We start from the raw sequence: 14,222 nt of genomic DNA on the forward strand, positions 1-14,222 counted from the left end.
GAGCTCGGACACACGCCTCGACGGGAGGAGCTCTGTAGCCCCCAAAAGAAGGGGAGCTCGGACACACGCCTCGACGGGAGGAGCTCTGTAGCCCCCAAAAGAAGGGGGCTCTGACACACGCCTCGACGGGAGGAGCTCTGTAGCCCCCAAAAGAAGGGGAGCTCGGACACACGCCTCGACGGGAGGAGCTCTGTAGCCCCCAAAAGAAGGGGAGCTCGGACGCACGCCTCGACGGGAGGAGCTCTGTAGCCCCCAAAAGAAGGGGAGCTCGGACACACGCCTCGACGGGAGGAGCTCTGTAGCCCCCAAAAGAAGGGGAGCTCGGACACACGCCTCGACGGGAGGAGCTCTGTAGCCCCCAAAAGAAGGGGGCTCTGACACACGCCTCGACAGGAGGAGCTCTGTAGCCCCCAAAAGAAGGGGGCTCTGACACACGCCTCGACGGGAGGAGCTCTGTAGCCCCCAAAAGAAGGGGGCTCTGACACACGCCTCGACGGGAGGAGCTCTGTAGCCCCCAAAAGAAGGGGAGCTCGGACACACGCCTCGACGGGAGGAGCTCTGTAGCCCCCAAAAGAAGGGGGCTCTGACACACGCCTCGACGGGAGGAGCTCTGTAGCCCCCAAAAGAAGGGGAGCTCGGACACACGCCTCGACGGGAGGAGCTCTGTAGCCCCCAAAAGAAGGGGAGCTCGGACACACGCCTCGACGGGAGGAGCTCTGTAGCCCCCAAAAGAAGGGGGCTCTGACACACGCCTCGACGGGAGGAGCTCTGTAGCCCCCAAAAGAAGGGGAGCTCGGACACACGCCTCGACGGGAGGAGCTCTGTAGCCCCCAAAAGAAGGGGAGCTCGGACGCACGCCTCGACGGGAGGAGCTCTGTAGCCCCCAAAAGAAGGGGAGCTCGGACACACGCCTCGACGGGAGGAGCTCTGTAGCCCCCAAAAGAAGGGGAGCTCGGACACACGCCTCGACGGGAGGAGCTCTGTAGCCCCCAAAAGAAGGGGGCTCTGACACACGCCTCGACAGGAGGAGCTCTGTAGCCCCCAAAAGAAGGGGGCTCTGACACACGCCTCGACGGGAGGAGCTCTGTAGCCCCCAAAAGAAGGGGGCTCTGACACACGCCTCGACGGGAGGAGCTCTGTAGCCCCCAAAAGAAGGGGAGCTCGGACACACGCCTCGACGGGAGGAGCTCTGTAGCCCCCAAAAGAAGGGGGCTCTGACACACGCCTCGACGGGAGGAGCTCTGTAGCCCCCAAAAGAAGGGGAGCTCGGACACACGCCTCGACGGGAGGAGCTCTGTAGCCCCCAAAAGAAGGGGAGCTCGGACACACGCCTCGACGGGAGGAGCTCTGTAGCCCCCAAAAGAAGGGGGCTCTGACACACGCCTCGACGGGAGGAGCTCTGTAGCCCCCAAAAGAAGGGGAGCTCGGACACACGCCTCGACGGGAGGAGCTCTGTAGCCCCCAAAAGAAGGGGAGCTCGGACACACGCCTCGACGGGAGGAGCTCTGTAGCCCCCAAAAGAAGGGGAGCTCGGACACACGCCTCGACGGGAGGAGCTCTGTAGCCCCCAAAAGAAGGGGAGCTCTGACACACGCCTCGACAGGAGGAGCTCTGTAGCCCCCAAAAGAAGGGGAGCTCTGACACACGCCTCGACAGGAGGAGCTCTGTAGCCCCCAAAAGAAGGGAGCTCTGACACACGCCTCGACAGGAGGAGCTCTGTAGCCCCCAAAAGAAGGGGAGCTCTGACACACGCCTCGACAGGAGGAGCTCTGTAGCCCCCAAAAGAAGGGAGCTCTGACACACGCCTCGACAGGAGGAGCTCTGTAGCCCCCAAAAGAAGGGGAGCTCTGACACACGCCTCGACAGGAGGAGCTCTGTAGCCCCCAAAAGAAGGGAGCTCTGACACACGCCTCGACAGGAGGAGCTCTGTAGCCCCCAAAAGAAGGGAGCTCTGACACACGCCTCGACAGGAGGAGCTCTGTAGCCCCCAAAAGAAGGGGAGCTCGGACACACGCCTCGACAGGAGGAGCTCTGTAGCCCCCAAAAGAAGGGAGCTCTGACACACGCCTCGACAGGAGGAGCTCTGTAGCCCCCAAAAGAAGGGGAGCTCGGACACACGCCTCGACAGGAGGAGCTCTGTAGCCCCCAAAAGAAGGGGAGCTCTGACACACGCCTCGACGGGAGGAGCTCTGAAAACATGACGCCATGTGAAATGAGCCAGAAACAAAAGGACAAATACTGGTACGCTCACACATGAGGGACCTCGAACAGGCAAAGGGCGCAGGAAGTAAAAGAGAGGCGAGCCGGGGTCGCGGTGGGTGGGGGAGTTGTGAATGGGGAGTTACAGTCTCATGGGTACAGCGTTTCGCTTGGCATGATGACAAAGTTCTGACATGGGTAGTGGTGGTGGTTGCACGACACTGTGAATGCACTTAACACCTCTGCAGTGTGCACTGAAAAAGGGTGAAAATACCAAATCTCATGTTTTAGACCACAACAAAGTGACAACATTCCCAAAATAATTTATCTGTGGGCAAAAAAAAAAAAGAAAAAAAAGGAGGAAAGCAATAGAGTCATTAAACATAACTTTTAGAACACCTGAGCATAGACTGTCCTTGTCAAACTGTCCTAACATACTTCGCTTGGAATAAATAAGGAAACTATTTCCATTAAGGGAAAAAAATAGGTTTCAGCGGGTGGACTGAGGGACGGGATAACCCCATCTCCTTTCCCCACTTCGGGTGAAAGGGGGGATTCATGCTTGTCAGCCAGGTTCTTCTTTGGGATTTGGGATAGCATCTTACCCCGAACGTCTGCCCTGTTCTCTCCCCGTGGGGGACCTGGGCCAGCGCGCCATCGGTCTGACTCCTTTTCAGGCCAGTGGTGACGTCAGGGACGTTGCTGAAATCTGCATAAAAAGTGACAAAAACACACATAAAAGTGAGTTTGGCCCTTTGCAGAGAATCATGGTGACTGGTTTAAGGGTTCAGACAAAGAGAGGGAGGAAAAGCCAGAGCACTGAACGGCACCTCACCACCACCGAAGGGTCTCCTGCAACAGACCCCGGCTCCCGCTAACGAAGAAGCCACATCTCCTGCCGTTCTCAGTCAAAGGCGACCAGTGACCAATCAAGACAGTGACTTCAGTGCCTGTTGCTGGGCAAACTATACTTCACTAACCTCTGATCTTAAAGAATTTATTTAGACAAAGAATCAAATGGCAGTGACCATCGTGGGTACTTCCCTATTTTGGGAAAATCACCAGGGAAATCTTAGACAACCAGGGATGCAACACCATGGACCCTTATTACAACCCACAACTTGCTCATTTGATAGCTTAACTTTCCATTTTCTGACATCGACCACAATTTTATCCTAAACTGAAAGTCCCATGAGGAACAGCAAACCTTTGTTAACTTCCAGAGTAAGGGTTAGGAAGTAAGATCAAAGGTAAGTAGAGCTTCTGCTTTTTCCCACCCCCCACCCCCACCCCCACCCCCCACCCCCGCCCAGCCTACAACCATACACACCTGCCAAGCCCAATTCTTTTCAGTGGCTCTCAAATTAACAAATTCAAGAAAGATGGAAAGACTAGCCTGTATCATAATATAACGCAGATTTTCATTCTAACTCTTGTATTTGGTAGCTTGTCCCCTCAATCAGGTGAAATCAGATGGTTTCTAATCCCTGTAGCTACAAGAAGTCGCTGATCTTGAACCTGTCCAAGTTGATCTAGGCTGACCCAGCATAGATAGATGTTAATCAGGCATGATGGGGGCCAGGAAACTGGTCTCTAGGAGACCTTTAGAAGCTATGGAAGCCCTGGAAAGTTGGTGAAACCCATGGATAGGAATGCTGGTCCATGATCCATGCTGATATAACCAACCACTACACAGATACTTGATTCTAAGACAAGAGGAGACCTAAAGAAAATACCTGAATGATCTACAGAATTCTGGAGCTCTAATTTCTTCTTCCTTTTACCTCTTCCAAAACCCTCACCCTACCCAGAAAAGGACCAGAGAGTCCAAGTCACACTTCTTATTGGCATAAGTTAGCTTGGATAAGGCAGTGCTGATGACAGATGCATGAGACATCCCTGGGAAAATTTCAGATAGCAGTGACAGGTGGGAATACTTGGGTTCGCCTCTCCCAGGCCCCGAACACCACATCACAAAGGCAGTCCGGTCACCAGCAGGCTGACCGCATGGGAAGCAAGATGAGTCCCTGAGCCAAAAGCAATCCACCATTGTTCCTCCACCACCGATCACCTCCTTGGGCTGCTGGGTGCACCTGTGTTTAAGGGAGACCAGCCTACAAGATCCACAAAAGAAAACAGACCTTGTTCCTACTGTATTCAGCACAGACACACCTTTTCGTCCATTCAACATTCACTTTTTGAGCACCGGCTGTTTTCTAGGCACGGTGCTAGGGACACAAAGATGAATGAGATGCAGTTATTACCCTCAAAGTGAGCTTCTAGCCTTGGAGGAGGTGAAGTGTCACAGATGGTGTGAGAAAAGTCCACGCAGTAGGGACAGTCAGGAAGGAAGTTACTTCTGCAAAGGACCCTAAAAGACTCAATAGCAAAGGAAACACTTGAGCAAAGACTTTAAATCTTGGGGGTATCTATTTGTCTTTAAAGCTAACAATGACCAGTGGGGAGAGAAAATTCCAGAAGCAGGAGGAAGGCAGCTGAGTGAAGGCAAATCACAGGAAGAGCGCAGCACCTTCGGGAAACGTGTTGAGCGTGGTTGCAATGGAGAAGGGAGGGAAGGTGCCCTACGTCAGAGGAATCGATAAAGGGCAAGACCTTGGGAGAAAAACAGGTCAGAAAGTCACCACAACACTGCAGGCATGAGGTGGAGAGACCCGGATGAGCTCAGAATAGAGTAAGAGCAAAGAAACTAAGTGAACACAGAAATCTGAGCAGGCAGACCCTCCGGGTCTCCTCTTTGCCGCCTGTTTCATAGCTGATGATATGGAAAGGAGGCGTCAAGGCAAAGCACCTGGTTTTACGCCCCGGTGACGGGGCAGACGGGGAACAGGAAGGGCTGGAGTGGAACTCATGAGCTTAGCTTTGGCGGTTCCAAGCCCGAGACGCACATGCGCCATCCGATGGGAGACGCTCCGGAGTCAGGCCATCCAGGAAAGTCTACGGGGGATGTGGATCTGGAGTCATCCGACTGTACCTGGCAGGGAAGCAGCCCCAGGAAGGACGCGCGGAGTGAGACCAAGGAGAGAACCCTGGAAACACCAACGACAGTGTGCGGGGGAAGAGAGGTCCTCAGAGGACACACCTGTCTTCACTCAGTAACGCCAGAGGAGCGGGGGCAAAGCATGGAAGCCCTACAGCGAGTGCAGCAGTCCCTCACCCAGGTCACGGAATCAGGTTTGCATTACGGCTGCCGTTACCCTCTCAATAAAGAGCGTCCGTATTCCCAAAGAGCTGCACTGAGTACAGGAATTGAGACACAACCAGTGCGTCCATTCATGATGAGGATTTCTACAGCACCTGCTGCACAATCAGATACGCCCTGAGTCCTGGGGATACAAAGACGACGGAGACCTGAAGTCCCCTGAAGACCTCAGAGATGACACATGGGCATGAGGAGCTCTGGAGCCGGGAGGAGCCAGATGGATGGTGGTGAAAATAACACGGCTGATGTCAAAAGCGGGTGCCAAGTGGATTCTGAGTCATCTATTCAATATATTCACAAAACTTGAGAACCAAAACACTGAAAACTCCCCAAACTTTTTACCTCTTACAAAGGCAGAATGTTTACGTTGTAACAGAACTCTGGATACCCTTTCTGGATCACAAGGCTTTGCTATGCATCGGTGAGGCTCCCCCATCACCTTTGCTACCCCTTGAACTTTAGAGAGCCTTTGGGTGCAGCTTAGATCCTCCCGGAGGCACGAGCTTAAACAGAATGGATCTCGGAACCAGCTCCCACTGAGGTTCGCCCCAGGGATCTGAGAGGCGGAAGTGGTTCTGGATGGTTCCTGAGTTCTGCCAAGATAGGAAATCTCAGAGCTGTTCCACCACCCAAATTTCACAGAGGCGGAATAGTATCTGGGTACAGACAGAGTCTCCTCAGTGACTGACTCCTTTTCCAACCCATTAGCAACACGCGAACGCTATCCTAGACGCGACAAAGTGCAGGGGAAGCCAAGCTTGAGGGGCCCCAGCTTCCGACCCCAGCTCCGGGAGCCTCAAATTTCACCAGGACCTGTAGCCCCATAAAAAGGAGTGTGCCCTTAGTATTCTAGAGGAGAAATGAGAACAAAGTAGGCCCTGGGAGAGAAGAGCAGATTGGCTCTTCAAAAAAAAGAAAAAGAAAAAAAGTGTAGGCCAGCGAGATTCGAATGCTGACTTACACAGCGGTTTTAAATAGGCGCTGCGCTGACATCCTCTCCTAGGCGCCGAATGCCTACGTCTAGCCCCGCTTACACTCGGCCACGTCCTGAGCACCAGCTGCTGACGTGAGTCAATCTGTCCCTCCGCTGCCAACCAAAAAGCTGGCGTCTCACCTTGGGAGAGCCTCTCGGTGCGGTCGTGTCCAGTAGGACACGAGGTAGGGCACCTTTTCCGACTCGGAGGGCAGTGAGCTTGTGCTTCCCGCCCAGCCTGTGCACACTGCGCTCGGGCACAGAAGTTCCGACGCGCTCCGGAAGTCTTAGGCCAATACGATTGTAAATGATGAAAAATAGCAAAATTATAAGTTCAGGTCAAGGTATCGATTTTATCTCTGGCAAATACACCCCCGTGTCTTTCTCTTCTCCCTCACGGTGGAAATTAACAAGCTGGGGTGAGGTCTGGCCCCGTGAGACACGTCACATGGCCAGGAAGAGCCTCTAGTCGGTAGCTGGCCTAACAGACTGCGATGTGCGGAGCCACAGCCTCGGCTCCTACACGAGGCCCTGCTCACTCCGTTTATGCGTCCCCTCGTCAGACGGCTGCCGAGCTCGGCACACCCACTGGGTACCAGGTACCAGGGCAGGTGCTGCGCCCGAGACCAGGCTCAGCCATCTCTCTCCTTCAAAAACAAACAAGAACGCCGGCACACGAGGCAGGCGCTCCTGGAAGGTGACTGTCCCCGCCCTCCTGCAGCCCTGCAGGTCCCCCGCAGACGACCAGGGACATAGGAGGCTCCAGGGAGGAGATGCCTCTCAACTCGGTGTCTTCCCGCCCCGGGCGTCAGGACACAGCCGGCTGGTGCCACTGTAAGCCAAGCAGCCAGCAATCCCAAATCCCTTGCGATGTGACCTGTGTTCAAGTCACATCCCGGGGATCAACTTAAAAACACAAACACCAGGACACGCTCGTGTTCAGGTTGCCTCGCCCACGCAGCTGGGAGTGTGAATTCCAAGTTTACGTTTACAGTACTTCCAAATCCAATTTAGCACAGCTAATATGCAGGCGTTCGGGCTCTGCCATTTATTTCCCCCATGCCGTAAGAAGCGCCAGGCTGTGCGGGTGCTAACGTGGATACGCCCGTGGAGGGGGAATTCTCCAGAAACGGGTGGCAACTGGGGAGCCGGGGAAGGGCTTGGGCACATGGTGGTAACCCTGCCGGTCTCCAGCCTGCAGCTCCTGCTCAGAAACTCTCACTCTGCTCAGCAGGTAGCCACAAAGTCTGGCTCGCCGAGCTGGGCCATCGCCTACGCCTGGTCTGGCTGGCCATGTCCTCTTCCTCCTCCTCACTCGACTAGGTGGCAAGGAAGAGGCAAGAAGGCCTTCCCAGTCCCCAGCCGGCCACCCAGCTGGCTGCCAGCAGAGCCCAGAGCCGCTGGCTGTGAGGAGGATGCGCAGGGCGCTCTGCCCGCGTGTAAGAGAGGCCTCCCTCCGGAGAGATCCAGAACCCCCTCGGCAAAGTCTGGGAAGGCCGCCTGCATCCTCAGAAAACAGCAACTATCTGAGGAATTGAGTTAAAGTCTCAAGATGCTATCAAACCCTGAGGCCCAAAAGAAGAAACTAGAATATTTTCACCTGTCAGGCACCAGAAGACCTTTTTGAGAAATGGATGGTGAGAGTCATAGCATCAGGGAAAACTGCTTCAGTCTATGGGGTGAGGACCCATGTGAAGCACACTAAATGGAGAGGCAATGAGAATGGAAATTATTTTTTTTAAGTTTACTTAAGTAATCTCTACACCCAATGTGGGGCTCAAACCCACCACCGAAGATCAAGAGTCGCATGCTCTTCCAACTGAGCCAGGCAGGCGGCCCCTGGAAAATTATTTTTAAACTATGCTTTTCATGCTTCAAAACATGAACACTATAGTGTTCCACTATACACTTCCAGATTCTCAATATCATAACATCCAAAGCCCCCCTTTTCAATACTATTCTGAAGTAAAATTCATACACAGCTTCACAAGAAGCATTATAATGCCCTACTAGTAACACAAGGAGAAAAATAAAAGGAAAGGAATTTGCAATGTTTAAAAATGTGCGTTTCGATATGCAAATGCCTGGTTGCAGCCACTCTAGAAGCCTGTCCAACATTTGTACTGCAAAGAATCACGCTCAATATCTCAGTGTCCTCACAGACCCAGGCCAGGGTGTCTTGGTGGGGATTCAAATGCGTTTGGGGTGCTGCCATCAGGGACCTGATTTTCCAAATGGGCACAAACTTTTGACGAAGCTCTGAGCAAAATAAACTTCCCTTGGTTTATTGGTCTGCTGCTTTCCTAGAAAATTCAAAGCAGCCTGTAGCTGTGGGGAAAAAAATAATTTGTGTTCATTTGTAAAATGAAGCCAGTTCTTGGTTCAGATAATTACGCGTGTTTTCATCTACATGAAAGTCCAGTGGAACAATTCCGCAGTGTGAGAAATGAGCTCGGACATGCAGGACACCCAGCAACCACGTCCTGGACTACTAAGTGCCATATTCCTCCAATTTATTATGAAAACCAAAACAAACCCGTACACTTCCAAAACTGGTGGGCAGGGCCCCCTCCACTGAGAACCACCTCTGCCTCTCTCCATGGTCAAGTGTCTAACTCCACCTCTGGGAAGGTCAGTGACACCAGACGAGACAAAAGGCACCACAAGCCCAGAGCCAAGAGCAGGTGCAATGTGGATATTAGCCTCCTCGCTTCCTGAAGAAAAATGAAATATGCTAAAGAAGGCGATTAAAAAGATAGTGTTCAGATAAATAATGGGACTCTCATCTTATCTTCAAAACAATGTTTTAGTTGATTAATCATTAACCCGTAGGCTCCCCTCTGAGGTGAAAACTATAGAACAATGATCTATGAAGATGACTGGAAAAAGAAAAAAAAAAATCAAAAAAATATTTTCAAAGAATTTACAAGTAAATAATAAATGGTTTCATTAAGTTTTATACTCCCCTGTGGCATTACAATTGTACATCTTTGACTTTTAATAATTTTGTATCTACTCATGTTCAGAGAACATAGTTTGTGGAATTTATGTTCTTAATCTACTTGATCATATTCAATTTCTGTTTAATTTCTCAGAATTTCTACTATGTAACTCCATAAATGAACAGCCTGTAGAGAATCTATAAATTTTAGACCCGAAGACACTCTTAGAAATTATCCAATTGAATTCCTTCACCTTATGGATCTTTTGTGTTCTTTAAAAAAGCGTGAATGCAATTTTAAGAAAAGATAAAGATTTTGGTAAATCAACGCTGCCAGTGGAAGAATACAGCATTCTGTGGATACTAAATCACATTTTTTTTCAGTTCTCCAAGCTTCACCCACTGTTGTAAAATTCTGCATTAGTGTCCACCACGCACAGTTTATCATAGTGCCAAGAGCACACTGAACATCGAGTTCATTTGCACAGAAAAGCTTAAAATCTCTCAACTTTTAAGATTCAATGTGCAGACCTTGTATAGCATTATTTTTAATTAACTCAGATTCCCCTACATTTTACTCATCCTTTTTTACGTAAAATGCAGTGATTTGTGACACCTTTCATTAATGACATTTGCTATACTCTGTGATCTAGGCAAATATTACTCATCATTGGTCAGTGAAACAGAATGAAAATAAAACCATTTAAATGAAACAGATGGACTATTCAATGACAGAAAACAGTAACTCTAGGGGCGCCTGGGTGGCTCAGTTGGTTAAGCGACTGCCTTCGGCTCAGGTCATGATCCTGGAGTCCCTGGATCGAGTCCCGCATCGGGCTCCCTGCTCGGCAGGGAGTCTGCTTCTCCCTCTGACCCTCCCCCCTCTCATGTGTTCTCTCTCATTCTCTCTCTCTCAAATAAATAAATAAAATCTTTAAAAAAAAAAAAAGAAAACAGTAACTCTGAGTTGACCACATTCAAAGACCGGTCAAGTCTCACTGCACCATTACCAAAGACATCACCCACTGACCCCACGTACTTCTGCTACAGATAAAAACTGATCAACTTTTCTGAAGATATCTGGGACTCTACATTTCATTATTGTTACTATTCTTGTGTCAAGAAAAATCAAGGCATCTGTCTGAATGTCACTGTTAAGCTTGCAGAGAAGTGTATTCTATCACAGCATAAATACCGTGCCAGAAAAATGTAAATTTCACAAATCTTCCAAATCCTTTTCACTTGAGGTCACGTTCCAATTGGTGATGTTCCTGACAATGCAAGATCTCTGGTGACAAACAGAGAAAAGCAAAGACTGGTAGTAAATGTTTCTTACCAGCAGGCTGCCATGATTTGAGTCAATTATCTTGGGACAACTATCCTCAGCATCTGAAAGAATCTTTAGAGGAACAGGAAGATGGCGGGTGTTTTCAGGGCAGGTGCAGGCCACAACCAGGCCAATTACAACATAAAAGAGAAGAGGGGAAGAGAGAATTAGGTGCACCCGCATTCTCATTTTCCAGGCAGGCTATGGTTGTGACAGAGGCATGCACTTAGCCCAAAGAAAAAAGGCAAAGGGCTCCCATCGTACCTTATCAGGGTCCCTGATGAAATAAGTCAACGGTAAAAGGGATCTCCAGCCAAGGTTTCGGATCTAGCAGAAACTGGTATCCATCAGAGCTGGGAAGACCCCCGGATGACCCACACTTCATTAACATTCGGGGGCACAGAAGAGACACCACCTTATTTCAGACACTTAAGAACTTTAACAAAGTTTCAGAATTGAAGTTCAAAACCCCTACAAACAACTTAGATGGAATTCTACTTAAAGACCCTGAGAGGAAACCTAAAACAAGAGCACGCACAGATTCTGGCGGTGGGGGGGGGGGGGTGCTATAGGAGAAAGCACGCTGGAGTGACACCTTCCAGGAAGGCTAATGCCGGGCAGGACGGAAAGAGGGCAGAATCGAGTACCACAGAGCCATGAAGAGGAGTCCATGACTGATGCATGCTACAACATGGATGAACCCAGGAAACTTCATGCTAAATGAGAGCAGTCAGTTACAGCAGGCTTCATGGTGCAGGACTCCATTTATGTGCAATAGCCGGAACAGGCAAATCCACAGAAACAGAGACTAGACTAGTGGCTGTCAGGGGCCGGGGGGAGGGGCGGCGGGGAGGTGAGTGCTGACGGGTACACGGTTGCTTCTGGAGGTGAATACATTCTGGAATCAGATAATGGTGATGGCTGCACAACTCCATGAATATACTAAAAACCACTGATTTGAACACTTGAAAGGTGAATTTTACGGTATGTGAATTATACTTCTTTCTTTAAAAAGAAGGTAAGGATGTTAGCATGGATCTTACAGGAGAGACATCAGAGCTCAAGTCCACCGTAAGGTGATTCCAAAGAACCAAATCACACAAAATATACAGTCACATTACTGCAGCGTTAATGAAAATCAGTGTGAAATATCAAAAAAGGCGTAAGAATGCAGACAGTGAAATTATTTCTCAACAACAGACCTTCCCCTGAACTGAGAAAGCCCCAATCACAAGGTGGTTGGCTACCAATCGCCATCCCCAGCCTCCAGGTAAGAACTCAGACAGGAGAGAGGGCCATTATCAATCCAGTTAGATCTAAATTTGCTTTTTTCCTTTTTTTAAGATTTATTTATTTGAGAGAGAGAGAGAGAGAGAGCATGAGAGAGGGGGGAGGGGCAGAAGGAGAGGGAGAAAGAATCTCAAGCAGACTCCCCGCAGAGCACAGAGCCAGATGTGGGGCTCGATCTCACAACCCTGAGATCATGACCTGAGCCGAAACCAAGAGTCTGATGCCCAACCGAATGAGCCACCCAGGTGTCCCACATCTGAATTCGTTTTAGTGCAGAGGCATGTTCTCAATGGATTGCACTCTACAGATGTTAATAGGCAAATATTTAAAAGGAAGAAAAGTAATTAAAATCCAGACATTTTCCCTACCTGGAGGGAGAAACAATAAGTTACAGTTCTCTCCCTCTCTACCACTGACCATGATTTTGTCCAAGTTACCAGCAATTTAATGTGTCTCTGTGCCTTAATTTACCCAGCTGTGAAAGTAAAATGATAATAACACATCTCTGCTCCATCATGGTGATGTTAAGGGGTAATTAATGCCTTTAAGGTTCTTCGTGATCTTTGGATTTGAGTCAGCCTATCATTACGAAGCTTTAACAAACACCTTCTCTGCAGCAGTCAAGACCTGATGCTATTTAAAGAGGTAATGAGATTTGCTGCAAAACCAAAATGGAATGCTTGACCCATTACTTTGCTTTTTTCACTTTGCAAACTTTTGTAAGAAATGCATGTAGTCCTTTCCATTGGTGCTTTAAGCCTATTAAATAACTGAATTTCAGAGGGGAAAAAAAAAGCTAAACTGTTTTGTCAGATCCTTCATTTCCAGAGTTGAGGAAACGGGAGTTAGAGGAACCCGCCCAAGGTCAGGCACAAGGTCAGAGCTAGAATCCAGATCCCTTTACTGCAGATCCGGTCTTGTATAAATGTTACTACCCTCAAACTAAACTTCAAACACATCTCACTATCAGCACTGACCTACAGTGGTAATACAGACTGTTCCTTTTTAGTTGTGGCTTTGGTTTATCTGCCAAAAGAATCCCATGTCGTGGGCACCAATCAGCCCATGGAAGTTACAGAGCAGCACAGACTGGGTTGTGAGCTGTTCTCCTGGGACAAGCAGCCACTCACTGGAGCTGGAGCATACGGTTTGGCGAGCAGCATCCCCGGCCATCCCAGAGCCCCCCGCCCCCGCCACACACACACACACACACACATGCAGATGAGCAGAGTCTTCAGCTCTGAGACAGTCTCAGCACACATCCCCTGTAGTCAGATTTCTAAAGAAGAAAATTGGGAAGCTTCTAGGTGTGCTCCAGGATTCATTTTATCCCCAGAATCCACTCTGAGGAACACCACCTTTACGTCACGTTAAGAGACTCCTATGAACCTTCTTTTCACTTAATAGATATTTGAGGGAAACACGTGCTATTCCCAAAAACGGCGCTAGCTGCCCTGTCTTAAAAATCTTGGTATTCCTCAGGGCGCCTGGGCGGCTCAGTGGGTTAAGCGTCGGACTCTTCATTCTGGCTCAGGTCATGATCTCAGGGTGGTGGGATCCAGCCCCGCACTGGGCTCTGCCCTCAGGGCAGAATCTGCTTGTCCCTCTCCTTCCCCCTCTGCCTCTCCCCTCTGCTTGTGCTCTTGCTCTAACAAATACATAAATCTTAAAAAAAAAAAAAAAAAAGTCCTCAAGGTCCCTGTTTTTCTTTTACTTTTTTTTTTAAAGATTTTATTTATTTGAGAGAGACAGCAAGCGAGGGTGTGCACGAGAGAGAGCAGGAGCCGGGGGAGGGGCAGAGGGAGAGGGAGACTCCCTGCTGAGCGGGGAGCCCGACATGGGGCTCGATCCCAGGACTCCGGGATCATGACCCGAGCCAAAGGCAGACGCTTAACCCACTGAGCCACCCAAGCACCCCAAGGTCTCTGTTTTTCAAGGGATTTTCAATCTAGTAGGTAAATTAGGATAAGTACACAGTAATACCGCAAGGCAATAAATCTTAACTTCCATATCAGATTTACAGACAAAATGTTTTCAGAGTTCAAAAGAGGAAGAGTCCAAGATCCCCCCAAGGTGACATGGAGGCAGCCCCCTATTTCTCAGAGAATACAATCCCAAAGTGTGAAAACTGGGTTTATAGGTTCTGTGAAGACTTCTATTCCCAGGGATCCAAACAAATTATAAAATTTCTATTTATAGTCACCTAATACATACCTGAATCTTCTCCTCCTCCTTCCCCACTGAACACATACTGGCCTCCTGAAGATCAAAG

General features: G+C 49.6%; 1 protein-coding gene across 6 annotated transcripts in view; it reads right to left on the reverse strand.

Moving 5' to 3' along the window:
- Positions 1–14,222, reverse strand: part of TIAM2 (TIAM Rac1 associated GEF 2) — a 228,988-nt gene that overhangs the window by 39,157 nt on the left and 175,609 nt on the right. For all 6 annotated transcript variants that reach the window (XM_036112076.2, XM_078054538.1, XM_078054539.1 and 3 more), the window contains one exon: positions 2,805–2,908. In XM_036112076.2, coding sequence (XP_035967969.1) covers positions 2,805–2,908 — 104 coding nt within the window. The remainder of the gene's footprint in view (positions 1–2,804; positions 2,909–14,222) is intronic.

Source organism: Halichoerus grypus, chromosome 9 (genome assembly GCF_964656455.1).
Source record: "Halichoerus grypus chromosome 9, mHalGry1.hap1.1, whole genome shotgun sequence".
Lineage (NCBI taxonomy): Eukaryota > Metazoa > Chordata > Mammalia > Carnivora > Phocidae > Halichoerus > Halichoerus grypus.